At 33.0% G+C, this 24,832-nt stretch overlaps 15 protein-coding genes across 15 annotated transcripts; 9 read left to right on the forward strand and 6 right to left on the reverse strand.

Moving 5' to 3' along the window:
- Positions 1-126: 126 nt before the first annotated feature.
- On the forward strand, positions 127-771 carry mai (maleylacetoacetate isomerase; the record flags this gene model as incomplete). The annotated part of the gene is made up of 3 exons (XM_004362238.1): positions 127-640; positions 711-733; positions 766-771. 3 exons carry the CDS (start codon positions 127-129, stop codon positions 769-771), a joined length of 543 nt encoding a protein of 180 aa, XP_004362295.1.
- A 107-nt stretch (positions 772-878) lies between these two features.
- Positions 879-3,168, reverse strand: DFA_06595 (SART-1 family protein; the record flags this gene model as incomplete). The annotated part of the gene is made up of 4 exons (XM_004362239.1): positions 879-2,086; positions 2,169-2,295; positions 2,389-2,669; positions 2,748-3,168. 4 exons carry the CDS (start codon positions 3,166-3,168, stop codon positions 879-881), a joined length of 2,037 nt encoding a protein of 678 aa, XP_004362296.1.
- Positions 3,169-3,282: 114 nt separating this feature from the next.
- Positions 3,283-5,126, forward strand: orcB (origin recognition complex subunit 2; the record flags this gene model as incomplete). Its single annotated transcript, XM_004362240.1, has 3 exons — positions 3,283-3,588; positions 3,671-4,871; positions 5,122-5,126. The coding sequence occupies 3 exons, from the start codon at positions 3,283-3,285 to the stop codon at positions 5,124-5,126; spliced, it is 1,512 nt and encodes a 503-aa protein (XP_004362297.1).
- Positions 5,127-5,176: 50 nt separating this feature from the next.
- On the forward strand, positions 5,177-6,341 carry DFA_06597 (uncharacterized protein; the record flags this gene model as incomplete). Its single annotated transcript, XM_004362241.1, has 3 exons — positions 5,177-5,251; positions 5,353-5,539; positions 5,803-6,341. 3 exons carry the CDS (start codon positions 5,177-5,179, stop codon positions 6,339-6,341), a joined length of 801 nt encoding a protein of 266 aa, XP_004362298.1.
- A 150-nt stretch (positions 6,342-6,491) lies between these two features.
- On the reverse strand, positions 6,492-7,709 carry DFA_06598 (uncharacterized protein; the record flags this gene model as incomplete). The annotated part of the gene is made up of 3 exons (XM_004362242.1): positions 6,492-7,454; positions 7,534-7,596; positions 7,677-7,709. The coding sequence occupies 3 exons, from the start codon at positions 7,707-7,709 to the stop codon at positions 6,492-6,494; spliced, it is 1,059 nt and encodes a 352-aa protein (XP_004362299.1).
- Positions 7,710-7,904: 195 nt separating this feature from the next.
- Positions 7,905-10,692, reverse strand: psaB (puromycin-sensitive aminopeptidase-like protein; the record flags this gene model as incomplete). Its single annotated transcript, XM_004362243.1, has 2 exons — positions 7,905-9,539; positions 9,601-10,692. The coding sequence occupies 2 exons, from the start codon at positions 10,690-10,692 to the stop codon at positions 7,905-7,907; spliced, it is 2,727 nt and encodes a 908-aa protein (XP_004362300.1).
- A 168-nt stretch (positions 10,693-10,860) lies between these two features.
- Positions 10,861-12,437, forward strand: ddcA (group IV decarboxylase; the record flags this gene model as incomplete). The annotated part of the gene is made up of 2 exons (XM_004362244.1): positions 10,861-11,167; positions 11,344-12,437. 2 exons carry the CDS (start codon positions 10,861-10,863, stop codon positions 12,435-12,437), a joined length of 1,401 nt encoding a protein of 466 aa, XP_004362301.1.
- Positions 12,438-12,582: 145 nt separating this feature from the next.
- nle1 (WD40 repeat-containing protein) lies at positions 12,583-14,406 on the forward strand (the record flags this gene model as incomplete). Its single annotated transcript, XM_004362245.1, has 4 exons — positions 12,583-12,828; positions 12,960-13,249; positions 13,341-14,324; positions 14,394-14,406. The coding sequence occupies 4 exons, from the start codon at positions 12,583-12,585 to the stop codon at positions 14,404-14,406; spliced, it is 1,533 nt and encodes a 510-aa protein (XP_004362302.1).
- A 71-nt stretch (positions 14,407-14,477) lies between these two features.
- On the reverse strand, positions 14,478-14,954 carry DFA_06602 (uncharacterized protein; the record flags this gene model as incomplete). Its single annotated transcript, XM_004362246.1, has 3 exons — positions 14,478-14,547; positions 14,700-14,845; positions 14,937-14,954. The coding sequence occupies 3 exons, from the start codon at positions 14,952-14,954 to the stop codon at positions 14,478-14,480; spliced, it is 234 nt and encodes a 77-aa protein (XP_004362303.1).
- A 49-nt stretch (positions 14,955-15,003) lies between these two features.
- On the forward strand, positions 15,004-15,590 carry DFA_06603 (uncharacterized protein; the record flags this gene model as incomplete). Its single annotated transcript, XM_004362247.1, has 2 exons — positions 15,004-15,138; positions 15,546-15,590. The coding sequence occupies 2 exons, from the start codon at positions 15,004-15,006 to the stop codon at positions 15,588-15,590; spliced, it is 180 nt and encodes a 59-aa protein (XP_004362304.1).
- Positions 15,591-15,690: 100 nt separating this feature from the next.
- On the forward strand, positions 15,691-16,484 carry DFA_06604 (class II aldolase/adducin; the record flags this gene model as incomplete). Its single annotated transcript, XM_004362248.1, has 3 exons — positions 15,691-15,827; positions 15,939-16,415; positions 16,475-16,484. 3 exons carry the CDS (start codon positions 15,691-15,693, stop codon positions 16,482-16,484), a joined length of 624 nt encoding a protein of 207 aa, XP_004362305.1.
- Positions 16,485-16,565: 81 nt separating this feature from the next.
- On the reverse strand, positions 16,566-17,864 carry DFA_06605 (uncharacterized protein; the record flags this gene model as incomplete). Its single annotated transcript, XM_004362249.1, has 1 exon — positions 16,566-17,864. The coding sequence occupies one exon, from the start codon at positions 17,862-17,864 to the stop codon at positions 16,566-16,568; it is 1,299 nt and encodes a 432-aa protein (XP_004362306.1).
- A 317-nt stretch (positions 17,865-18,181) lies between these two features.
- On the forward strand, positions 18,182-19,030 carry hspC (heat shock protein; the record flags this gene model as incomplete). Its single annotated transcript, XM_004362250.1, has 2 exons — positions 18,182-18,265; positions 18,380-19,030. The coding sequence occupies 2 exons, from the start codon at positions 18,182-18,184 to the stop codon at positions 19,028-19,030; spliced, it is 735 nt and encodes a 244-aa protein (XP_004362307.1).
- A 644-nt stretch (positions 19,031-19,674) lies between these two features.
- mcm6 (MCM family protein) lies at positions 19,675-22,606 on the forward strand (the record flags this gene model as incomplete). Its single annotated transcript, XM_004362251.1, has 3 exons — positions 19,675-20,243; positions 20,361-21,612; positions 21,689-22,606. 3 exons carry the CDS (start codon positions 19,675-19,677, stop codon positions 22,604-22,606), a joined length of 2,739 nt encoding a protein of 912 aa, XP_004362308.1.
- Positions 22,607-22,759: 153 nt separating this feature from the next.
- Positions 22,760-24,758, reverse strand: DFA_06608 (uncharacterized protein; the record flags this gene model as incomplete). Its single annotated transcript, XM_004362252.1, has 4 exons — positions 22,760-22,989; positions 23,067-23,576; positions 23,647-23,858; positions 23,944-24,758. 4 exons carry the CDS (start codon positions 24,756-24,758, stop codon positions 22,760-22,762), a joined length of 1,767 nt encoding a protein of 588 aa, XP_004362309.1.
- Positions 24,759-24,832: the final 74 nt, after the last annotated feature.

Raw genomic sequence — 24,832 nt, forward strand, 5'->3', positions numbered from 1 at the left:
TAAAAAAAATTCTTTTTCATTCTTTGTTCAACCCCCTTCAATTGTCTCTATGTTTTTAAAATTAATCATGATTTTGTTCTTCATTAGTAGTTAGTAGTATTAAAAAACACAACCTATTTAAAAAAAATGACAGAAACAGTTTTATATAGTTATTGGAGATCATCTTGTTCATGGAGAGTTAGAATTGCATTGGCCTATAAAAAGGTAGAATACAAGTATGTTGCAGTGCATCTTGTCAAGAGCCAACAAAGTGATCAAGAGTATGAAAAGTTGAATGCTATGAAGGTCGTACCAACCTTGATCATCGATGGCAACACATTGGGACAATCATTGTCCATACTTGAATACTTGGAAGAGACAAGACCTCAAGTACCTCTTTTACCTACCGATGCTGCCAAACGTGCTGTTGTACGTCAGATGATGCAAATCATTGGATCTGACATTCAACCACTTCAGAATCTCAAAGTACTCAACAAGATTGCAGAGATTAGTGGTGGTGATCAATCAAAGAAACAAGTATGGGCAAGTACTTGGATCGCCAATGGATTCAATGGTCTTGAAAAACTTTTAGAGAAACATAGTGGAAAGTATTGTGTTGGTGATCAAGTTACTTTTGCTGATTTATGTATTCCTGCTCAAGGTAAGAAGAAAAAGAAGAAATCTAATGAATACCCAATTTTCCTATTTATTTATTTCTTTTATTTTCCTAGTTTATAATGCCAATCGTTTCAATGTTGATATGACACCATACCCAAATATTGTTAGAATTAATCAAACACTCTCAGAATTACCAGAATTCCAGGTTGCACTCCCAAGTAATCAACCAGATGTTGAATGCTAAAATAAATTAAAATAAATATTAAATTTTAATGTTTAAATTATTTTTTATTATTTTGATGTTTTTGTTGTAAAACAGCACCTAATAAATTATCTCCTCCATTCATACCACCAGATATTACGAGATAGGGAGAAGATGTTTTTTCTTGAAGTGTTTGGAAAGTTTTCATCATTCCCAGTGGAGTATCGGTTGATGACATTTTCTTTTGTTGTAAATCTTGTTCATATTGTCTTCTTCTCTTTTCCATCTTGTTCAATCCTGATTTCTTGCCATGGAATCTTTGTGACATTGCATTGTATGCTTCCTTTCTGTTCATAATACGACCAAATTCATCTTTTAGTTGAATGATAGTGTCTGCATCATCAAATGAAGATAGTTTTCTCTTTGATTTTTCTTGTGGTTTAAGTTCTCCTTTTTGAATTAATAATTTGAGTGCTGCAGACATACTACCAGATACCATTGGTTCTTCTGGTATAATTAAATTGTTGTTGGTTTTTCCATTATTTTGATTATTATTATTATTGTTTGTTTGTTGTAAATTTGGTTGATGACTATTATTATTATCGTTGTCATAGTCATCATTATCATCATCTTCATCATCTTCATCATCATCTTCATTGTCATCTTGTTGATTCATAGGTAAATCATCATCTTTTGACATTTGTTGATCCTCTGTCATTTGGTCATCATCGTCATGTTTTTTATAGAGTTTTGAAATTAAACCTTCAGAATTTAATGATCGAACAAATTCTGTTGTTGAAGTTAAAAAGTTGTCATCAGACTCTGTTGTTGTTGTTGATTGTTGTTCTGCTCCATCTTCAAGTTCCTTTTGTTGTTTCTTTTTAAGATTATTTTTTACAATATCAACTATGCTCGATTCTTTTGGTTTGATAGTTGCTTTTTTAGCCTTTTGAAGTGATTGATAGAAACTTTCATCCTCTGCTTCTTCGTCATAGGATGAAAAGATTTGCTTTGATTGCTCAGCCGCCTTTTCAACAGCCTTTTGATAGTTTGAATCTCTTTGTTGTCTTTGATTCTCTGTGTCTATATCGTCTGCCATTGATTTTCTTGATCTTCTGCTACCAAGATCACTTGAAGTGGTAGCATCCAAATCACCAAGGGAAAATGGTTTTTCATTTTCTTCTGTTGATCGAGATCTAACAGACTTTTTCTTTTTTTTCTTATCTACCTTGGGGTTTTTAAATTGTTCCATTTCTTCTTTGGTATAAAATGATGATTGTAAAACAGCTAAATTAAAAAATAAAATAAAAATGTTAAACAAATTAGTGATTATTTTTTTCATTATAATGAATTTCTTCTATTTACTTACAACTTGATTGTAAATCATATGATAGTTGTTGTTCTAATCTTTTCTTTATATCATCGGATGCAGATGTTGATGATGATTGTTCATTTAATTCATTTGAAAGTGATCCATCATTTGTAATTGTAAATCCCTAATTGGAAAAAAAATAAAATAAAATATGTTAAAACAATATATAAATATATATAAAGTACATATATATTTTGATAGATGGTTAATAACTTACAGATATTTGATTATAATTATCATCATAGTGTTCCAATAAATTATTATTTTTTTGGTTACCATATTCATCAAACTTGTCATATTGTGACTTTTTCTTTGATCCATCCAATATTCTTTCTCTATTTTCTTTTTCAGCCAATTTGATATCAACCAATTCATCTCCTTCATCATCCAATACATTTGAATCTTTAAGAACCAATATATGTTCATTACCATCTGCTATATTCTCTAATTTATTTGATACTTTAATATTTCCTGTTGTCATATTTGTTAAAGGTAACGCTAAAAAAAAAAAAAAAGAAAAGAGGTATCATTAATATTATGTCATATCGATCGATATTGATGAAGATTATTTCATACCTTTTTTTGTTGTTGATTTTATAGAAGAAGAAGAAGAAGTAGCAGCTTGTTTTGCTCTTGATCTTTGTATCCAAGATGAAAGATCATCATCGTCACCTTGATCTTCGATTTGTTGTTCGGCAATTGATTTAGACTTATGTAAACTTTGTTTCTCTCTCTTTTTCTTTAATTGTTCAATTGCATTTAAAGTTTCTTGTTGTTTTTGTTGTTGTTCTTGTTCTTGTTTTTGTTTTTGTTGTTGTTGTTGTTGTTGTTGTTGTTGTTGTTGATTACTATTAGAAGATGATGTATCCAATGGTTTTAAACCAAGTGATGCTCTAATCCTGTTGGTTTCTTCTATTGATAGTTCTGAAATCACTTTTGAAGGACCTCCTCCTCCTCCTGATGACGATGATGATGATGAAGAAGAATATTTACTCATTATATATAAATAAAAAAACTAATAATAATGATTAATCTTTGGTTTCAACTTCAAGTTTTGACAACAATATTTCGGGGATTTCATTGTTTGAATTTCAAAAGACTAATAATAACCATGGTTACAAAAAGAGGAAGAGGAGGAGGAAGAGGAAGAGGAAGAGGAGGGGGTGTAGTATCAAGATCCACTACTACTACTACTACTACAACTACAACTATAAATGACAATACCACTATAAAAAAGAAGAAACAACAAGAAGAAATAGTACAACAACAAGAAGAAGAAGAAGAAGAATTGGAACAAGAAAATGATATCCAACAATCATCAGATGAAGAAGAAGCAATAGATTACTTTACATTTAAATCAGATATAAACAAGACATCAAATAATACTCTATCTCAAATTAAATTGTTGGATGATGAAGTATGTGTGTGTTACAAGAGGAATAATACCTACAGAATGATTAATGACTTCTTTGTTGCTTTATATATATCTTTTTTAAAAGCAAATAACCAGATTAATATCAAAAACAGAGACTACACACAAAAAAGAAAAGATGAATCTATCAAAATCAAACAAGAACAAATTTTGTGAGATGTATAATGATTTAAAGTTTGGTCACAATGTTTTAGTGTATGGATATGGAAGTAAGAAATCATTCTTGGAATCATTTGTCACCTCTTTACGATGTGCAGATGGTCCATTTATACCAATCTATGGATATCTACCTCATTTCAAGATAAAGAGTGTTCTCGATTGTATCACCAACACTCTATTCAATTGTAAATCTCCAAACTTTTCTTCTTTTATGATGCAATGTGAATACATTAAAAGTTGTTTTGAGGAAAAAAGAAATTTAGATCAACTCTATAAATATAAACAACAACAACAACAACATGGGGATGATGGAAATAAAAATGACAATAATGAACAAGATGAATATGAACAAGAAACAAACAATGATGGTACCACTACGGCTACCACTTTTATACAATCAACCAACTTTAGTAACTATAGTTGTTTATATTTAGTGGTACACAATATAGATGGTGTATCACTTCGAAATATTAAAGCACAAACAATATTAGCATTTCTTGCAACGATTCCACAAATACATATTATTGCATCGATCGATCATCTCAATGCACCTATACTTTGGGATGTCAACCATGAGGTACAATTTAATTGGATAAGACATAGTGTACCTACATTGGAGCCCTATTCAATTGAATCAAACTACGAAGTATCACTACTCAATCACAAAAGTACAAGTGGTGGTCATAATTCATTTATCAAATCTATATTAATTGTACTTAGAGCACTTCCACCAAATTCAAGAAATGTTTTCCAACTATTAGTTGAACATTTTTTAAAGAATCATCAAATAGGAGACAACAAAGATAATAACAAAGATAATAACAAAGAAAATAATAATAATAATAATAATAATAATAATAATAATAATAATAATAATACAATATCAACATCATTAAAACAAAATCAACAAAGAATATCATTTGACCTTTTCTATGGACTGGCATTTGATCAATTCTTGGTTTCATCACACTCAATGTTGAAAGCATTGTTATCAGAGTTTATCGATCACAAGATTATTAAAAGTACTGTAGAAAGTGGAGAAAATTATCTTTCAATACCAATAGATCGCTCATTTCTTGGTGGATTATTAAAAGAGATTAAAGATTTAAGTATCTAGAGATTAATATAATATAATATTTATAATTTATAAATAAATAAAATAATCCAAAAATGGAAATGCATCACTTTGTTTACTTCTTTTTTTACCCCGCCTTATATATATATAAGTGTGTGTGTGTTGCGATGATTATTAATCTTTAAAGGGGGTTCATACCCAAAAGTTCAATGTCTCTAGTCATTATATCTTTATCATCATCATCATACAAATAACTTTTATACATATATATATTTAAATTATAGTTTGATCATTATCATTTTTATTATCTTTAATCTACTTTTTAAACCATCAATTGAAATGACTCTTGGTAAATCATTTCAGACTCTTACAGTCTTTGTCATCATACCATTGATGCTTGCTGTTCATGCAAATGTAAGCTCAGATAGATAGATTAAGAGAGAGATAGAGGAGAGAGAGATAGAGAGAGAGGAGAGACTCTAAATGAACCAAACCATTTACTTTCTTTTTTCTAGAAATTGACATTATCAGCTGCATTGGACATTATAGTTTGGTATATAGCAGTATCATTTGGAATATTTATATTCAAGACACCAATTAAACTCTATTTAATTGTGCGTGAGAAATCAAGATTGTTAAATGATAAAAAAGATACCTATACATCACGTGATCAACAGGATATTGTGAGAAAACATCTTTTGAGTTTACACCACCTAGAATGGAAGTAGGTTTCATTGTAATCCATCTCTGTCATATATATAGTTTATACTAATTCCTTTCTTTTTGTTTTGTTAGATTATTATTTTTTTCGATATTGTGTCCTTTTTTGGCTTTGGCAACATGGTATTGTCTTGATGTGCTGTGTGAGAAATATTCATTGTCATCACTCAGTCAATTATTACATCCATACTTTATTATCATAGCTGGAGTGGTATCTTGTTATCAACCCATTTTTTATTTCCTAGATCACTTTAATACCCGAATCGATGACATTTATTATTCTCCCCCTCCTCCTCAATCCAATAGACAGGAACCAGTTTTAAACTCTGATGATCAATTTCAACAACAACAACAACAACATGGATATGAACAAATTCTCAAACAAGTTACGGGAATGTATACAGACGAAAAGATTAAATCAATCATCCAAGACCAATTAAAACTTGTCCTCGAATCTATGCACCAACAACAAATGATTTCCCTAGCCAAACAACATCAAATAGAAATGAAAAAGATTAAAAAGGAATTATCAGAGTGGTCAAACAGAAGAAATATTGAACTCACATCTATTGAATTAAAAGTAAACTCTATGGAATCTAGACTATTATCTCTAGAGAATCAATTGGAATTGAGAGAACTACACCAAACGGCTGTCATTCCTTCATCTTCTTCTTTTTCTAGTCTCAACACAAAAAATAATAACAATGTCGATGATAAAGGATCCTTGATTTCATCATTATTACATTTTCCAACTAGAATTATGTTTGGTACAATCGAGGAATAAATTAGAGTCATCATCATTTAAATAAAATAGTTATTTTTGGCATACATTTAGGACAGTGGGAAATTTTTGCTGAGGTTTCTGAGTTTCTGGATGGGAAATTATTTATTGTTAGAGTAGTTTGACATATGACAAAGGGAAGTTGGTTTATTGTTAGAGTAGTTTGACATATGATGAAGGGAAATTACCAGTTTGGCCTTGACATTCACCATACCACCAACCTCCTGCATCACTACTATCATAGATATTGATAATGTCACCTGCATAGAATGATAAATCATCTGGTTGTTGAGCTGCGTAATCATATAGTGCTTCGGCTTGTGGATAAGAGGCTGCTGCTTGGTCATCATATCCTTGGTCGTAACCCTGTTGGTCATAACCTTGTTGGTCATAGCCTTGTTGGTCGTCATAACCTTGTTGGTCATACCCTTGTTGATCATAACCCTGTTGATCATATCCTTGGTCATAGCTTTGTTGATCGTCATAACCTTGTTGGTCATAGCCTTGTTGATCATAACCCTGTTGATCATAGCTTTGTTGATCGTCATATGTTTCTGGTTCTGGTTCTGGTTCTGCACTACGTTTTGGAGGTGGAGGTGGTGCTTTTTTGACAGGCACTGGAGCAGGGGTTGGCTCTGGTTTGTAGTCTTCTTGAACAAACTTTGACACGATTGGTTTGGGAGCCACCTTTGGTGGAGGGGTTGCTGCTGCAGCTTTGACTGGTGGTGGAGTTGGTTGAGTGAATTTGGCAGCTACTGGAGGTGGTTTTACTGGTTGTGAAATAGGTACAGCAACTGGTGTTGGTTTAGCTGCTGGTGCTGGTGAAGAATAAGAAGAGGTGGTAGATGGTGCTGCTGCTGCTGCTGCTGGTTTTGGTGCTGGTTTAGATGGTGCTGGCTTTGAAGATTGTTGAGGTGGTGCAGCGGCGCCACCATCACCTCCACCATAGTATGCATGGAATTTAGGTAGTGATTGTGTTGTTGATTTTGATGCTTGTACAGGTACTTTGTCTGCAGGTGCATTCTTTTGAAGTAAATCTCTACCAATTACACTTGCTCTAACACCTACTGGCTCATTTACTTTGGTTTGTTTTGAATTATCGATATTATTTGTATTCTTTTTGAGTGAAACAAAAGAATAATGTTAACTATATAGTTGATCTGTTTTCTTTTTATCTTTTCTCTAGAATACGTACAACAAAATCGGAATCAGTATCCCAATCATCGTCTTCAGCATCGTTTGCATATTGTTTTCTCAGCTATAATAATAAAGTAGAAAGGGAGTTCAATAAATAGTTTTGGGGGTTTTAATTAATTTGATCTGATCATTGCTACTTACATCAAGTGAATTGCTCACTAATTTGTTTGTCATTGTTTGATATATTTGGTGTTGTTTGAATAAAAGTACAAAAGTTTAATAAATAAATAAATAGTAGTAGTTAAAAACAAACATGCAAGATATCTGGTACATTATTAAAAAAAAAAAAAAAAAAAAGTCACCTTGGTTTTTTGTTCTTTGAAAACAATGGGCAAAAAAAAATGCTCCTTCACTTTTTATTTCTACCTTTTAGAGATTTTGTTTGTTTAACCATTGAGAAAGGTCATTATTGAAAGATTCAAACCATTTACCATTGGTCTTGATGGATTCGATATCTTGTAGAATGGAACGATGAGCAATTGGGATGGCATTATCCTTGAGAAGGAACTTTTCAGCAATTTCAATTTGTTGGTCAGAGAGACGATAGGCAAGTGTCGATGTGATAATACGACCAAACAATCCACTCTCCTTGAAACGATCATTGATTGACTTGAAATTGTCGACAAAATATTTCCAAGTGTGACTACGTTGAGCGTGTCCGACACCAGACCATACGATAAAAGTATCTTGCATGTTTACAAATTCTGTGAGAGAGAATTTGAGGGCCTTTTCGACACCAGATGGACTACGATTGAGACCAATAGTTTGGAGATAGGAATTCTTTTCAGCGACAACCTTGGCCTTTTTGTAGAGTTCAATGACTTGATCTTGTACAGCTTCGTCACCGTTACGAACGACAGTGTGGAGTACAACAGCACGAACATCGGCAGTGAGTGGAGATGATCCATCAAGGTGTTTGGCGAAACGTTTCTTTGATTCTTCTACAATGGGAGCATAACCGAGGAGACCAAGACGGGTATTAACCTTTTCACGTAAAAGAACGTCAGATGATGATTCACCTTTGACTGATTCGAAACCAAGCTTGGTGGATAGTGGTGTAAGAAGTTTGACGACAAACTTTTCGAGTTGTTGGTGATATGGTTGATCTTCGGTGATGGCCAATAAAACAGAGAGACGGTCCATGATGAATGACCAAATGCTAAACTCGTTTTCATTTTCAAATGCCGATACTAGATCCATAAAGACAGAGAGTGGAGTTTGAAGAGCCTTGCTCAAAGCATTGGCATCAGATAAGAGACCCAAACGATCGGCAGCTGGTAATTCAAGAGACTTGATGGCTGGAAGGAGCAAATCAATGATGGATTGGTCGTATTGAATACGATAGTAACCAGTTTGCTTGTAGTTTGGCTTGAACCACTCTCCCTCTTTGACATTGATAGTTACATCCTTTTCTCTAGAGTCGAGCATGATTTCTTGGGATTGCTTGTCTCTAGTTTCCACTTGAATGTGACACTTCCAGATTGGATCCTTTGAAACATCGGCAGTTTCAGTGAAACGGAATTGTCTTTGGGAAACGTGATACGAACAACATGATCCTTGAGAACGAGTAAAAGATACGACTGGATAACCAGCCTTTTTAGTGTAGGCATCAACAAAGTCCTTTACATTATCATTGGCCTTTAGAGAGATTGAGTCCCAGAGATCTTCAGTGTTGGTGTTTTGGTACTTGAATTTGGTGAGGTAGTGATTGAGACCTTGACGGAAGGCATCACCGTAACGAGTGGCTACCATTTGAATGACACATGCACCCTTGTTGTAGGAAATGGCATCAAAGATTTCATTGATTTGAGCAGAGTTGTGGACAGGTACTTCGATTGGATGACTATTCTCCAAAGCATCCAAACCCAAAGCACCATTTCTATAGATTTCACTAAAATCTAACCAATCATTCCATTCTGGGAATAAATGATCAGTAACCAAAACTCCCATATAAGTTGCAAAACCTTCATTTAACCATAATTGTGACCACCATTCCATTGTTACCTAAAAAAAATAAAAATATAAATATAATATAATCTATCTATTTATCTATTTTTTTACATACTAAATTACCAAACCATTGATGAGCCAATTCATGACCAATAACTTCAGTGATTCTTTGTTTAGTTCTAAGAGTAGTTTGTGGAGAGGTAAGAAGAATAGATTCACGATAAGTGATCAAACCAAAATTCTCCATGGCACCAAAAGTAAAAGATCCAATGGCAATGTGATCACACTTTTTGAGTGGGAATGGGATTTCAAAATACTCTTCAAAGAAATCTAGGGCACGAATAGCAACATCGAGAGCAAAGTCGCCCTTTTCTTCTTTACCAATGGATTGATAGATACGAGTACGAACTCCACTCTTTGTGAATCCTTCGACATAATCAAATTCACCAACGACAAAGGCTACAATATAGGTAGACATACGAGGTGTCTTTTCAAAGACATAGGTATGAGTACCGTCGGCATTGTCAGTAAGAGATACTTCTGGTTGATTGGACAAGGCAGTGAGGTGCTTCTCGGTGGTGATGGTAATGTAAAACTCAGCCTTGAGTGCTGGTTCATCAAAACATGGGAAAGCACGACGAGCATCGGTTGCTTCAAATTGAGTGGTGGCAACATAACGATCTTCACCATTGACGACATACTTTGAACGGTAGAAACCCTTCAACTTGTCATTCAACTCTCCAGTAAAGGCAATGGCAAGTACGGCAGAGTCAGATGGACTAACCTCTTTTTCAAATGTAAGAACAGCAACTTCATCAGTAGTATCGTATTCAATATTGATGGCCTTGTTGTTATTGTTGATGGTAGCACTTTGAATGGCAATTTCAATAGAATGAATAACAATGGTAGTAGTTGGTTTGTTGACTTGCAATGTAATATCTACTTGTCCACGAAAAGTAAATGCCTTTATATTTGGATAAAGATGAAGATTATAACTTTTTGGTACTACATTGTCTGGTAATACCAAACGATCACCTCTATCAAATAAATATTTACTAGTAGTAGCTGTAGTAGTTGTCATCGTAGTAGTAGTATTGAATATATAATTAATAAAAGTTAAATGATTATTATTATTTTGATGATATATAACAAATGAGATAAATAATACTAAAACTGTAAGAACAACACTTTTATTTTTGATGTTCATTTTGGTTTGAATGGTGGAAGCCTCACAACAAAAAAGAATGAATATCCCAGGTTTCTTTTTTTTTTTTTTTTTTTTTTTTTTTTTTTTCTTCTCCGATTCACCAGCTCCTTCTAGAAATGCATAAGATTGTCGCAAAAGGTAATCATTTGAATCGAATCGAATCAAAGAATGATACCAACAACCAAAGATGATACAACCTTTGACAACAACAACAAAGAGATGCCATTTACAAGCGATCAAATATTTGATGCAATTCGAAATGCTCAAGGAGATACACCATTTCATCTATACAATGGTGATATGATTGCTGAAAATGCACGTCATATGATCAAATCGTTTAGAAATCATTTCACTCATTACACCAACTATTTTGCTGTAAAGGCAACTCCTAATCCACATCTACTAGATCTACTTAAACAACAAGGAATGGGTGTAGATTGTAGTTCTTTTGCAGAATTAATCTTATCTCAAAAAGGTAAAAAACAAAACAGTGATATACAGAACAACAATCTGTTTGTTCTCTCTCTCTCTCTCTCTCTCTCTTTCTCTCTCTCTCTCTCTCTCTCTCTCTCTCTCTCTCTCTCTCTCTCTCTCTCTCTCTCTTCTCTATATTGTATCTAACAATGATTTTATTTATTTATTATTTTATAGTTGGATTTAAAGGTGATGAAATTATGTTTACAAGTAATAATACACCAGACAAGGAATATCAATTGGCATATGAATTGGGTGCAGTCATCAACCTTGATGATATAACACAAATTGATGCAATGAAACAGGCACTTGGTGGTGAGAAGATGCCAAGAATGGTATCTTTGAGATATAATCCTGGACCACTTAAACAAGGAAATGCAATCATTGGAGAACCACAAGAAGCAAAGTTTGGTTTGACTGCTGCTCAATTGCCAGAGGCATATGCCAAGCTAAAGGCTTTGGGTGTAGATAGATTTGGTTTACATTGTATGGTGGCATCGAATGAGTTGCAACTAGATTACTTTGAAGAGACTGCCAAATTACTCTTTAATACTGTTGCAGAGTTGTCTCGGTCACCAATGTCACTCACTTTTGAAATGATAAACTTGGGTGGTGGTATTGGTATCCCTTATCGACCAGGTCAAAAACCCGTTGATTTTGTACAACTTGCTCAAAGAATAGCCAACCAATACAATAATATCATATTACCACTACTCTCTGATCAACAACAATACGTCAACGCCAACATTAAAGAAATTAAAATTGTAACTGAATGTGGTAGAGTTGTCACTGGACCATATGGTTGTCTCATTACAAAAGCTATTCACCACAAATCAACTTATAAACAATATGTAGGAGTTGATGCCTGTATGGTTAATTTAATGCGTCCTGGAATGTATGGTGCTTATCATCATATTACTGTTTTAAAACAAAATAATCAAAATAATCAAAATAATCAAAATAATCAAAATAATAATAATCTATATGATATAGTTGGATCATTATGTGAGAATAATGATAAATTTGCAGTAAATAGATCATTACCAAACATTGAAAAAGGAGATATATTGGTGATTCATGATAGTGGAGCACATGGACATAGTATGGGTTTTAACTACAACGGAAAGACAAGATCGGCTGAATATTTATTTACTACTACCAACAACAACAACAACGAGACCAAAACATTCACATGCATCCGAAGAGGTGAAACCTTGGATGATTTATTCACAACATTGGATTTCTCAAAATGGGACAACAAAGACCTTTGAAAAATGCGCAACAATGAAAAAATTTAAATAAAAAAAAAAATTAAATAAAAATTTTTTAAAACGAACGAAGGAGAGAGGGGTCTCGTTTTTTTCCTTTTGATTTAATTATAACACAATAATATTAATCAACAGCAACAACGATAAGATGAATAATAAACCAACAAAAAAAGATTATCCTAGAAGAAAGGCAGGATTTAAAGCAGCAGAAGAAGTACCATCTACACTTGAACAAGCAGAAAAGATATATCAAGAGGAACAATCACTTAGTGTTATCATTCAATTCAAAAATAAAGATGATCAAGAATCTGAACCAACTGGTCCACCAATCTCTGTACCTCAAAATATAACTACTGAACAACTACAACTTTTGATTAATAATTTATTAAAAAATGTACGCAATATTATTTATTTGCATATACGAGTATATCAAATTATATTAACAAATCATATTATTATTACTCTTTTTCTTTCTCTTTTTCTTTTTCTTTTTCTTTTTCTTTTTCTTTTTCTTTTTCTTTTTAGGATGAAGAATTACCATATTCATTCTTTGTAGATGAGAATGAAATTGTAAAATCTTTAAAGAATCATATGCAAGGACAATCTGAAGAGACAACATTAAACATTTTATATCAACCACAAGCAGTTTTTAGAATTACACCAGTAACAAGATGTTCATCGTCAATGGAAGGACATACAGAGGCCGTATTAAATAGTGCTTTCTCACCAGATGGTAGTGGTTTGGCATCGGTTGGTGGTGATGGTACATTAAGAATTTGGGATTTAAATACTCAAACTCCAATCTTTACTTGCAAGTATGTAAAACTATATAGTTTATTTATTTATTTATTTATTTATAATTTACATATGACCATCTATTTATTAATCTATCATTATCTATTTTAGGGGTCATACAAATTGGGTATTACAAGTTTCATGGTCACCAGATGGTAAAAAGATTGCAACAGGTGGAATGGAAGGTGAAATTCGTATATGGAATCCAAAGACTGGTAAACAAATGGGATCAGTTTTAAGGGGACATACAAAGTTTATTACTGCATTGCAATGGGAACCATATCATTTAAATCCAAATTGTACCAGATTGGCATCATCTTCAAAGGATGCCACCGTAAAGATTTGGGATACAGAATCAAACAAGTGTCTCATGACTCTATCGGGACACACAATGAGTGTCACTTGTCTCAGATGGAGTGGTGAAGGTCTCATCTATTCGGGATCACAAGACAGAACCATCAGAGTTTTCAACACCAACGAAGGTAGATTAATACGTGCACTCGAAGGTCATGCTCATTGGGTCAATAGTATAGCCCTCAATACTGACTATGTCCTCAGAACCGGTCCATTTGATCACACTGGAAAACATCACGACACCAAAGAAGAGGCTCAAAAGGCTGCACTCGAGAGATATAATCAAGTATTAAATTCGGTAGCAGGTGGCACCAAAGGTGATGTAATGGTATCTGGATCAGATGATTTTACATGTATCGTTTGGAATCCTGCACATGCCAAGGCACCAGTAGCTCGTTTGGCTGGACATCAACAATTAATTAATCTTGTATCATTTTCACCAAATGGTCGTTATTTTGCCAGCGCATCATTTGACAAATCAATCAAGTTGTGGGACGCTGCAAATAACAAGTTTTTGGGTAATTTCAGAGGACATGTTGGTGCCGTCTATCAAGTGTGTTGGAGTAGCGATAGTAGATATTTAGTTAGTGGTAGCAAAGATAGTACTCTCAAGATTTGGGATATCAAGACAAAGAAAATGACCATCGAATTACCAGGTCATGCCGATGAAGTTTATACTGTAGATTGGAGTCCAGATGGTCAAAGTGTTGTTTCTGGTAGTAAGGATAGATTATTAAAAATGTATGTAACTCTAAACCAAATGATAGGTCTTCAAACAAATAGGTTATTAATATTTATTTATTTTTATAGTTGGAGAAATTAATAAAACTCTTAATATTATATATATATATTTTTACAATTTTATGATACGGTTGGTTGGTTAGGGACATCATATTAATAAGTCATTGGAGTAGTATGCAACAAATAGTATTGATCATTCATCTTTTTCTCTTTTCTTTTAGATCTAAAAGTAACAAAAAATATAGAAATACAACCAATTAAATTTAATATTGAACTAACAAGACAAAGAATCTTTGATAATATAATGTTAGTCTACATATGGTGATGATCAATCCTACTACTATTACTACTGGTATACTCACCCATCCTGTATACGGACCCCAAACAGAAGTTGATTTGGTTGTTTTTGTGGATTTGATAAACTTTGTCTGGTCCAATAAATCACAAAAGATATATAATTGTCCATCATCGGAATCAGAGCTATTATTATTAGATGATGATGATTGATCATTTTTACAGTCCTAAACAAAGAGAGAGAGAGAGAGAGAGAGAAAGAGAGAATGACTATTAATATTGGGATGTTTAAACCAAATATAATCTCTATCTACATACATTAGAAAGAGAAGTCATTATATTGGTAAAATAAATAGTAGAAGTGACGATGGAAGCCAATGAAATAATGGACAATAATCTGGAAGATCGTGAAAGTAGTGAAGATGATTTCTTGAATCCAAACAAAACGGTTGCATGTACCAGACAAACAATGATCGATGTTACTGCAGATAGTACCAAAAAACCAGATGAAATGGCAAATGTAGATCGAGTGGCATGATAGTCTTGGTAGTCATGTTTCTCAGAGTATGAACTATTAGAGTTCATATAATACTTAAAGTAAAAGTAGGTTCGATCATTTGGTGAATCGTGACCAACAATCGTAGCTTTTAAATTCCAATCAATCTTGAACCAATAGACTAAATATAAAAATATATATAGCAAAAGAAAGACAATAATTGATTGAATCAATTGGTGGTAGTTCTCTTTGATTGATCGATTGATGATGCTTCTAATAATAATATAACATACCTTGTGATGATGCAATATAACAAGAAAGGATCAAAAAATATATAAACAAAGGAATAATATTAGAATACCTATTCCTTTTATGATGACTCAAGTTGGGTCATATTAATCTTGTTGCAATTGATCTAATATTTGTAATAGTTGTCTTGCAACTATAAAGAGTTACAATCGTTGTTAATCATTTGAGCTTTTATTTTAAATATCTTTAATTTGTGTAAAGTTGTTCGAAAAAGGTCATTTTTTAGATATAGTCGACCATCATTGCTTGTTTAAACTAATCAATACAATGACTACTATTGTACCCTCTATTGATGCACGTAATGACATTGAACATCCTAGAACATTAATACCACAACTATGTCAACAATTCTATCATCTAGGTTGGGTCACAGGTACAGGTGGTGGTATTAGCATTAAACATGGGTAAATATAATATAATATAATATATAATATATACTTACTTTTATACAACAAGAAAGTAATCACTCATTAATCATGAAATCTAACTCTACTCTATTATGACATTGTCTATAGAAAAGAGATTTATATAGCAGCATCAGGAGTACAAAAAGAGAGAATTCAAGGAGATGATATATTTGTAATGGATGAACAAGAGAATGAGATTAGTTGTCCATCACCAACAAAAGGATTAAGACCAAGTCAATGTACTCCACTATTCTTTAATGCCTACAAAATGAGAGGTGCTGGTGCAGTCATTCATACACATTCAAAACATGCAGTCATGGCAACACTATTGTATACTGGTACCGAATTTGAAATATCACACCAAGAGATGATCAAAGGCATAGTATCTGGACATGGAGTCAATGCAAAGTATCTACAATATCAAGATCGATTGGTGGTACCAATCATTGAAAATACACCACACGAAAGAGATCTTAAAGATCGTATGGCTCGTGCAATGGATGCCTATCCAAATGCATCGGCAGTACTCGTTAGAAGACATGGTCTATATGTATGGGGAAAGGATTGGATTCAAGCAAAAACAATGTGTGAATGTTATGATTATCTATTTGAAATTGCTGTAAAGATGAAAAAAATGCGTTTAGGTCCTTGTGAAACACCAATTGAAAATAAAGATTGTTGTTATGAAGACAATTGATTATATTAAATCAAAAAATTATTCTTTATTCTCTCTCTCTATAGAGAAGATTTAAAATGTACTCTTCTCTGATTGTTGTTGTTATTATTATTATTATTATTATTATTATTATTATTATTATTGGTTGTTGGCAACATCATTGATGCCACTTGTTTACCAACCAAACTACCAATTGCAACACCCATTCCACCCATTCTAACGGCAAGATAAATATTTGGTGAATAATTTTTAATGATTGGTTTCTTGTCTTTACCAAAAGCCATAATACCAGCCCATTGATATTCAATAGTAAAAGATCGATTGGGAATGATAACTTTTGAAAGATAATCTTCCAAACTATCTAAAATCTTTTTGTTGCTCTTAAAGGCTGTCGACATTTCACCTTGTACATCCAAGTTTCTACCTCCACCAAATAAAATGCCACCATCTAATTCTCTAAAGTAATAATATCCTTCATCAAAATGATAGATACCTTTAAATGGTACACCACCTTGAATGTTGCTTGCATAAATTACTTGTCCTCTACCTGGAATTACATCTTCCTTATTATTTTGATTATTTTGATTATTATCAAGAACGAGAACTTCATTTGTGAAAGCATTTGTACAAATGACCAATTTCTTGCAAATAAACTCTATATTTTCACCCAAAGTATTATTCTTTACCATAACCCTTACATTGTAATCTTGTTGTTGAGTTTGTTGTTGTTGTTGTTGTTGTTGTTGTTGTTGTTGATCAAAAAATGAAATGACGGGAGCATTTTTAATTTCTACACCAAGTTGTTGAGCATAACGACAATAAGCCTTCATCATCATACCAGTATTAATCTCTGCTTCATAATTATTTTTAATCAGATGGAGAGCATAATCTCTGTTGAATTGACTATTGATGAGATCTTGTTGGCTACACAATGTGAAAGCGTCACCACCCAATACAGGTCTTAGCATGTCATTGATAGATTGAAGATGAGGTAATGCCCATAGTTGATCTTTAGATATGAGTTCATAGGAACCATTATCTTTGTAACCAATATTATCGTCGCCCAATCTGTCTCTTAGTAGTTTCAAACCTTCTCTTCTAGTCTTTACAAGATTGATAACCGTCTCTTTTGACATTGTTTTGAGGTCATCCAATAGTTCAGTTAGACTACCACAAGTTGCAAAACCAGCATTTTTAGTGCTAGCACCTGTTGGTATTACTTCTCTTTCCAATATCAATACAGATGCATGTGCATTGAGCTCTTTGATACTAACGCTACTAGATAATCCAACAATTCCACCTCCAACTACAATGTAATCATATTTCAATAATGATTCTTTTTCCCAATATGATAACATCTCTCTATATCTATCTCTCTCTCTTTCTCTCTATCTTTCGTCTTGTTGCTTGAGTAATTATAAGATGATAGGACATAAATGAAAAGACTTCACCAATAAAAAAATAAAAAAAAAGATTTTAATAGATATTTGTTATCGTTGCGAACTTCCATTTTTGAGGTATCTTAACGAAATTTCGGTTGCCGCCGACCGAATGATATAATTTATTTGTTTTCGTTCGTTTTTTTTTTTCATGTCTCACATTCTCTACAAAGCCTCATTTTTTTTTTTATTATTATAATCTAAATTTATATTATACTAATATTTAAAACAACAAAATGTCATTCTTTGGAGCCACAATCACAAAAGACGAAAGCCTTGACCTCATCCTCGATGAAGGTATGACTTTTAATCTTACAAACGTAACTATCAAATAAGAGAGAGAGAGAGGAGTAGTTAGTAGTGAGTGGTCACGTTGTTTTTTCATACTAAACACAAAATCATCAAATTACTTTTAATATTATTTATATTTATAGGTTGTCATTTCACGTGAATCAAAGGGAACTGGTAAATGTTGGTTGGTTGCTCATTTGATTGAAGAAGATCCAGAGACTGGAAATGAAGAAATCATCGAAAAGGTTACCATTGCCACTTTGGTTGCCGACAAGATCGAACAAGTAAATGTCAACCTCGTTTTTGATAGTTCTCTCCAAGCCTCTATTAAATTGGAAGGTGATGATAAGTGTCCAACTCATATCTGTGTCTCTGGTATCATGATGGCCTCTGACGATGAAGATGATATGCCACATTGCGACGATGAAGACTGTGAACACCAAGACTGTGGTATGTTTGGTGAAGAAGACAGTGAAGACATGGAAGACAGTGACGACGACGACGACGAAGATGAAGATATTCCAGCTTTAAAGGTCAACGGTAACAACAAGAAACCAACCGCTAAAATCACTGAAATTCCAGACAAGTCTGTTGCCAAGCCAAAGCAACCACAACAACAACCATCAAAGAAGCAAGCTGCCAACCCTTCTGCTGCTGCCCCAAAGCAACCACAACAACAACAACAACAACAACCAAAGCAACAACAACAACAAAAGCCACAACAACAACAACCAAAGAGACCAAACGGATCAGAGTCAAAGCAACAACAACCAATCAAAAAATCAAAAAACTAAACTAGCGAGGTATTAATAATAAACTGAAAGTGTTTCAAAGTTTGAAATTGTTTTAATAATAATAATAATATTATTAAAAAGAACTAAAAGTCTATTTGAGCCTTTATTCAAAATGAGGAGAAAAAATTTTTACAAAAGAGATTTGAAAAAAAAAGAGAGTTAGTATGATCAAAAAATGAAATAAATAATATAATAATAATAATCATACCTTTAAGAGCCCAAATTGTGTTGATGCCTCGGTTTGTACCCTGGCAATTAATTTGTTTTTCCATATCTTAACGGACGGTGACCATTTTTCCAAACTTTAAAAATACCAAGTAGCAGCATATTACGTGCTGCATTAACCCCAACACATCTTCACCACGCAACCCAAAAGGTTTTGATTTCTTTTATTTTTTTTGGTTTATTGGTTTTACAAATAAATAGATTAATAATCCTCACGACGACGCGACACTCTCAACCAAAAATTTTCAAAACCCCCTCAGAAAATAAACACTCATTTTTAAAATATTTTTGGAGGGAATTTTTTGAAACAATATTACGACATATTTTTTTGGAGGGAAATTAATGCCAAACAAACATAGATTTCTCGACCATCAAGGTTTTGTGTATGTTACATACCAAAAAAGAGAGAAAAGTACTTCATGGTATTACCACAAATTGGTCAACAGCAGCAGCAACAACAGCAGCAGCAACAGCAACAACAACAACAACAGACACAACTCAAATCATCAAATACAACAAGTAATTATGGTGGTGCACATGCTTTGAACGAAACACAACCCAAAGTTATAGATGAAATAGCAGAATCTGTCTATGCCAACTTTGTATTATTTTTGAATCAATTTGATCTTCCCAAGTCAAACAACAACAATGATAATGATAATGATAATAAAAGAGCTGATCAAGAACAACAAATGGGGTTTGGATTGAACCAAGACAAGATCTCTTCCTATTATCAAAAAAAGATAAATACAATGCTAAAGAACAATGAATCAAGTTTAAATGTAAACTTTGTTCATGTACAACAATTCAACAAGACATTGGCAAGAGCAATTCAAGATCAATATCACAGAGTCGAACAACCACTTCGAAAATCTCTATTGCTCGTGGCAAAGGATGTAATGCCAGAGTATTTTGTTAATTTGTCACAAAACAAAGAAGCAGAAAGACCATTTTTTATTTGTTTCTACAATGTATCTGAAGAATTAAAGTATGTAGACTAACTATTATTATTATTATTATTATTATTATTATTATTATTATTGTTTAAAAACATTGCTAATAATTAATTAATTATTTATTTATTTATTTATTTATTTAATTATAGGATAAGAGAACTAAGAACATCAAGAATAGGTAGACTATGTACGATTACAGGAACTGTTACAAGAACAAGTGAAATTAGACCAGAACTTTTAATTGGATCATTTTCTTGTATGGATTGCTCCAACCCTTCAAGTAAAATTCATCAACAATTCAAATATACTGAACCTTCAAAGTGTTTAAATCCTCTTTGCCACAATGCAAGGCGTTGGCAAATCAATTTGGATGATTCAATTTTTGTTGATTGGCAGAAAGTTCGTATTCAAGAAAATAGTGGAGAAATTCCTTCGGGTAGTATGCCAAGATCGATAGATATCATTTTACGTGGTGATGCTGTAGAGGTTGCTCGTGCCGGTGATAGATGTCAATTCACTGGCACTTTAATGGTTATCCCAGATGTATCACGAATGAATATTGGACAGAGTGCATCTATCATCAAAGGTGTTCCCAACTCTGTTGGTGAAGGTGCTGGAAAGGATGATTTTGGTGGCGTTGGTGGCCTAAAGGATCTAGGTGTCAGAGAGATGAACTACAAATTGTGTTTCTTCTCTTCGACTGTTAGATCTATTGAAAGTAAATCATCTTTGGAAGGTACCTCATCTGCAAGTGAGCAATCTATCAACACAAAGGCATCAACAGAGGATCAAGAAGACGAAGAAATCAATTCACCAGAAGATTTTCTTAAACTCCTCTCGGACAAAGAGAGAGAGGCAGTTCTCAAAATATCAAAAACCAAAAAGCTCTACAAAACGTTGGTCAATTCAATTGCACCATCCATTTTTGGTCATGAAGAGATTAAGCGTGGTGTCTTGTTAATGATGTTTGGTGGTGTACATAAAAAAACACCAGAAAGAATTAGACTCAGAGGTGACATTAATGTTTGTATAGTTGGCGACCCCTCAACCTCTAAAAGTCAGTTCCTAAAGTATCTCGTTTCATTTATGCCACGTACCGTTTACACATCTGGAAAAGCTTCCTCTGCCGCTGGTTTGACTGCAACCGTTGTAAAGGATCCAGATACTGGTGATTTTAATATCGAAGCTGGTGCTTTGATGTTGGCCGATAATGGTATATGTTGCATTGATGAATTTGATAAAATGGAACCATCCGATCAAGTTGCAATTCACGAAGCAATGGAACAACAAACTATTTCAATTGCAAAGGCTGGTATCCATGCAACTCTAAACGCCCGTGCAAGTATTTTAGCAGCTGCAAATCCTATAGGTGGAAGATATGATAAATCAAAATCTCTAAAGGTAAACAAAAAAAACAAAATAATAGAAATAATAATAATTCTTCTTCTTATTCTTTTTTTTTTTTTTTTTTTTTAAGGCAAATTTAAATATTGGATCACCTTTAATGTCAAGATTTGATTTATTTTTTGTTGTATTGGATGAATGTGATAAAGAATTGGATAGAAAGATTGCAAAGCATATTGTATCTGTACATCAAAAGAAGGAGAAATCGTTAACAGCTCTATTCGAACCCAAGGACATCCAAAACTATATCAAATATGCTCGATTATTCAAACCAATGATCTCACAAGAGAGCACATCCCTATTTGAAAAATATTACTCAATGTTGCGTCAAAACGATACAAGTTATGGTGGAAAAACAGCTTATCGTATAACAGTCAGACAATTAGAGTCAATGATCAGATTATCAGAGGCAATGGCAAGATTGCATCTTGACAACCAAGTTGTACCTCGTTATGTGGAAGAGGCTTTTAGATTGTTAAAAAAATCAATCATACACGTTCAAACAGATGATTTGGAATTATCTGACAATGAAATGGAAAACCATAATAGCATCACCGACGTTAACAACAACAACAACAACATAAAAAGAAAGAGAAGAGATGAAGATGATGAACCAGTTAGTATGAGCCAAGATACAAACGACAATGACAGTAATAATAATAACCAAAAGAAAAAGAATTTAAAGAAATCAACAACAACAAAACAAAAAGCACGCATTACAGCTGACGATTATTTCCGAATTTGCAAACTTTTCCAATTGCACATTCTTAGAAGAACAGATGGCCAAATGAAATTAAAAGACTTGCTCGATTGGTATGTCAAAGATCAACTTGAAACCAATATCATCTCAGAGGATGAAGTCGATAAAGAAAGACAATTGGCAAGATTAATCATCAACAAAATGATAAACGATGGATCTATTGTTGTCCTTCAAGGCAATACAGACCCTGATGAAAGAGTTGTCCAAGTTAATCCAAATGTGGTTGTTTAATAAATCTTTAAAATATTTTGGTACAATTGTAATTAAACCGATTTAGGTGCATATATATTTTATTAAAAATTATGGACACATTATTTAAATCAAAGAGTATTTTTCAATGATGGAAAGAAAGAATCACCATTGGTTATAAATTGGGAAATGAAATTATTTCTTTTTGAGAGCGTCAATAGTCGATTGCAAGTCATCTGCCTCTTTTTTAACACTTTCAAATTCCTGTTTCATCGATTTAAATCCAACCATTGTATCGATTGCAAAAGGTGGAGGGGGTGTATCAACATTTTCTGGTTGCAAGGGTTCGCTTGGTGGTCCAACCAAATTAATTGGATTGTTATTATTTAAGGGTGGGAGTGGAGTTTGAACAAGTAGATTTTTATCTAGATATAATATTTTAAAAATTTAACAAATGTTAGAAAATATATTTATATATATTTGTAGTGCAGAATAAACTTACCAGATATTTGATAAGAGGACAAAGAAGGAGAATTGGTTGCTGGGGAAGAGTTAAATCGTTTTGTAGGTTGATGGTAATGCACATCAGGTGTTAAAGCATCTCCACCCTGATTGACTGAACTACTAGCACTTTGTTGGTTCTCAACATTACTATTATTATTATTATTATTATTATTATTATTATTATTATTATTATTATTATTATTATTGTTATTATTATTATTATTATTTACCGAATTGCTACTAGTATTTAAAGAGGAAGAAGAAGAAGTCAATGATGGAGATGAGGTTTGATTTTGACTTTGATTTTGTGAAGTATAATTGGAAGTTGTTTTTAAAGAAAACTTTCTCTTTCTCATTCCATCCATAAAGTCCTCATTTTCATAAGGATTTGGTATATCATCCTTTAAACACCAATATCCAGTGTTTTGAAAGATATGATACCCATTTTGGAAGAGGTTGCTATAATGGCTAAGAGTCATACCAATTGTATGTTTCCAATGTGGAATTCCTATGGTAAAAAAAAAAAAAGCTATTGTTAACTTTGACCTTTGAACAATTGTTATTTTGTTTCTACCTACTTTCTCTCCTGCAAATAACATCCCAATGAATATTAATAAAATCGTAAATATCATCTCTTAGATGGAAATATTTTTTTCCACTATTGACTATTGAATCTCTATTTTGATTATTGCCAGTGCCACCACCACCAAGTGCAGGTGGTGATTTTTGCAATGCTGTTTTAGAGGAAGAATCGGTCAATGCAAATAATACAACATGTAAAATTTGAGCCCTACAAAAAAAAAAAAAAAGAAATAAGTTATTAAAATCATTTCTAGAACTTTAATTGAATCAATCAAAAATGCAATCTATCTTACCAGATGGGTGTTCCTTTCTCAAAGCTCTTTGGTGGACCTTTTTGACAAACAATGCATTCTGGTAATCGACAAACAGCATTTTGTGATGGAGGAGTAGTTGATGACTTTTTTGGATTATAAAAATGGCTATTTGTTCTTTTTGGTGGAAGATATATACTAATGGTTTGTGTATTATTTGATGATGGTGGTTGTGTTGACTGTTGTTGTTGTTGTTGTTGTTGTTGTTGTTGTGATGGTTGATTATTGTTTGAAACATAGTTTTGATTCATATTTACAAAATTACCCTTTGGGTTGTTGATACTTGAATCGGGACTCTGGGTAAAAGAGGATGGATCCGATGATTGATTGTATTTGCCTACTTGTGATTGCTCATAGTAATGGTGATATTGTGATTGTACGTTATTAGGTAGTGGACCACGACCAATAGCAGCACCTCCTGTATTACTTCCACTCGAAGTATCACGACCACCAATCAAAATCGGTGAATCTTTGGAATTGATGCTTTGTTGTTGTTGATAGAGTTGGTGATCATTTGATTTTTTGTTGTTTGAAAATGATGGTGGTTGTTGCTGCTTTTGTTCCAATAGTTGTTGTTTGTATTGTTGAATCTGAAGCTGTTGATCGTGTGGGGTATAGGAGGAGTGGATAATCAATAATATTGGTGTGTCTTTATTAAATGGTTTAACACCAAAAGTCAAGGGCGATGGTGGTTGTTGTTGTTGAGTTGATACGTTTGTACTAGAGGTAGTGGGAGGAGAAGAAGAAGATCCTCCACCTATTGTCATCATAGTATCTGAATTATCCATTGGAATCATTATGTGTAAGATATAAAGGAGAGAACTGAGAGTGAGAGGAGAATGGGTTATGATGATGCTGGTGATGATGAGAG

The sequence above is a fragment of the Cavenderia fasciculata genome, assembly GCF_000203815.1.
Source record: "Cavenderia fasciculata unplaced genomic scaffold Scf_Dfasci-G-p-12c09.r1-3, whole genome shotgun sequence".
Taxonomy (NCBI): Eukaryota; Evosea; class Eumycetozoa; order Acytosteliales; family Cavenderiaceae; genus Cavenderia; species Cavenderia fasciculata.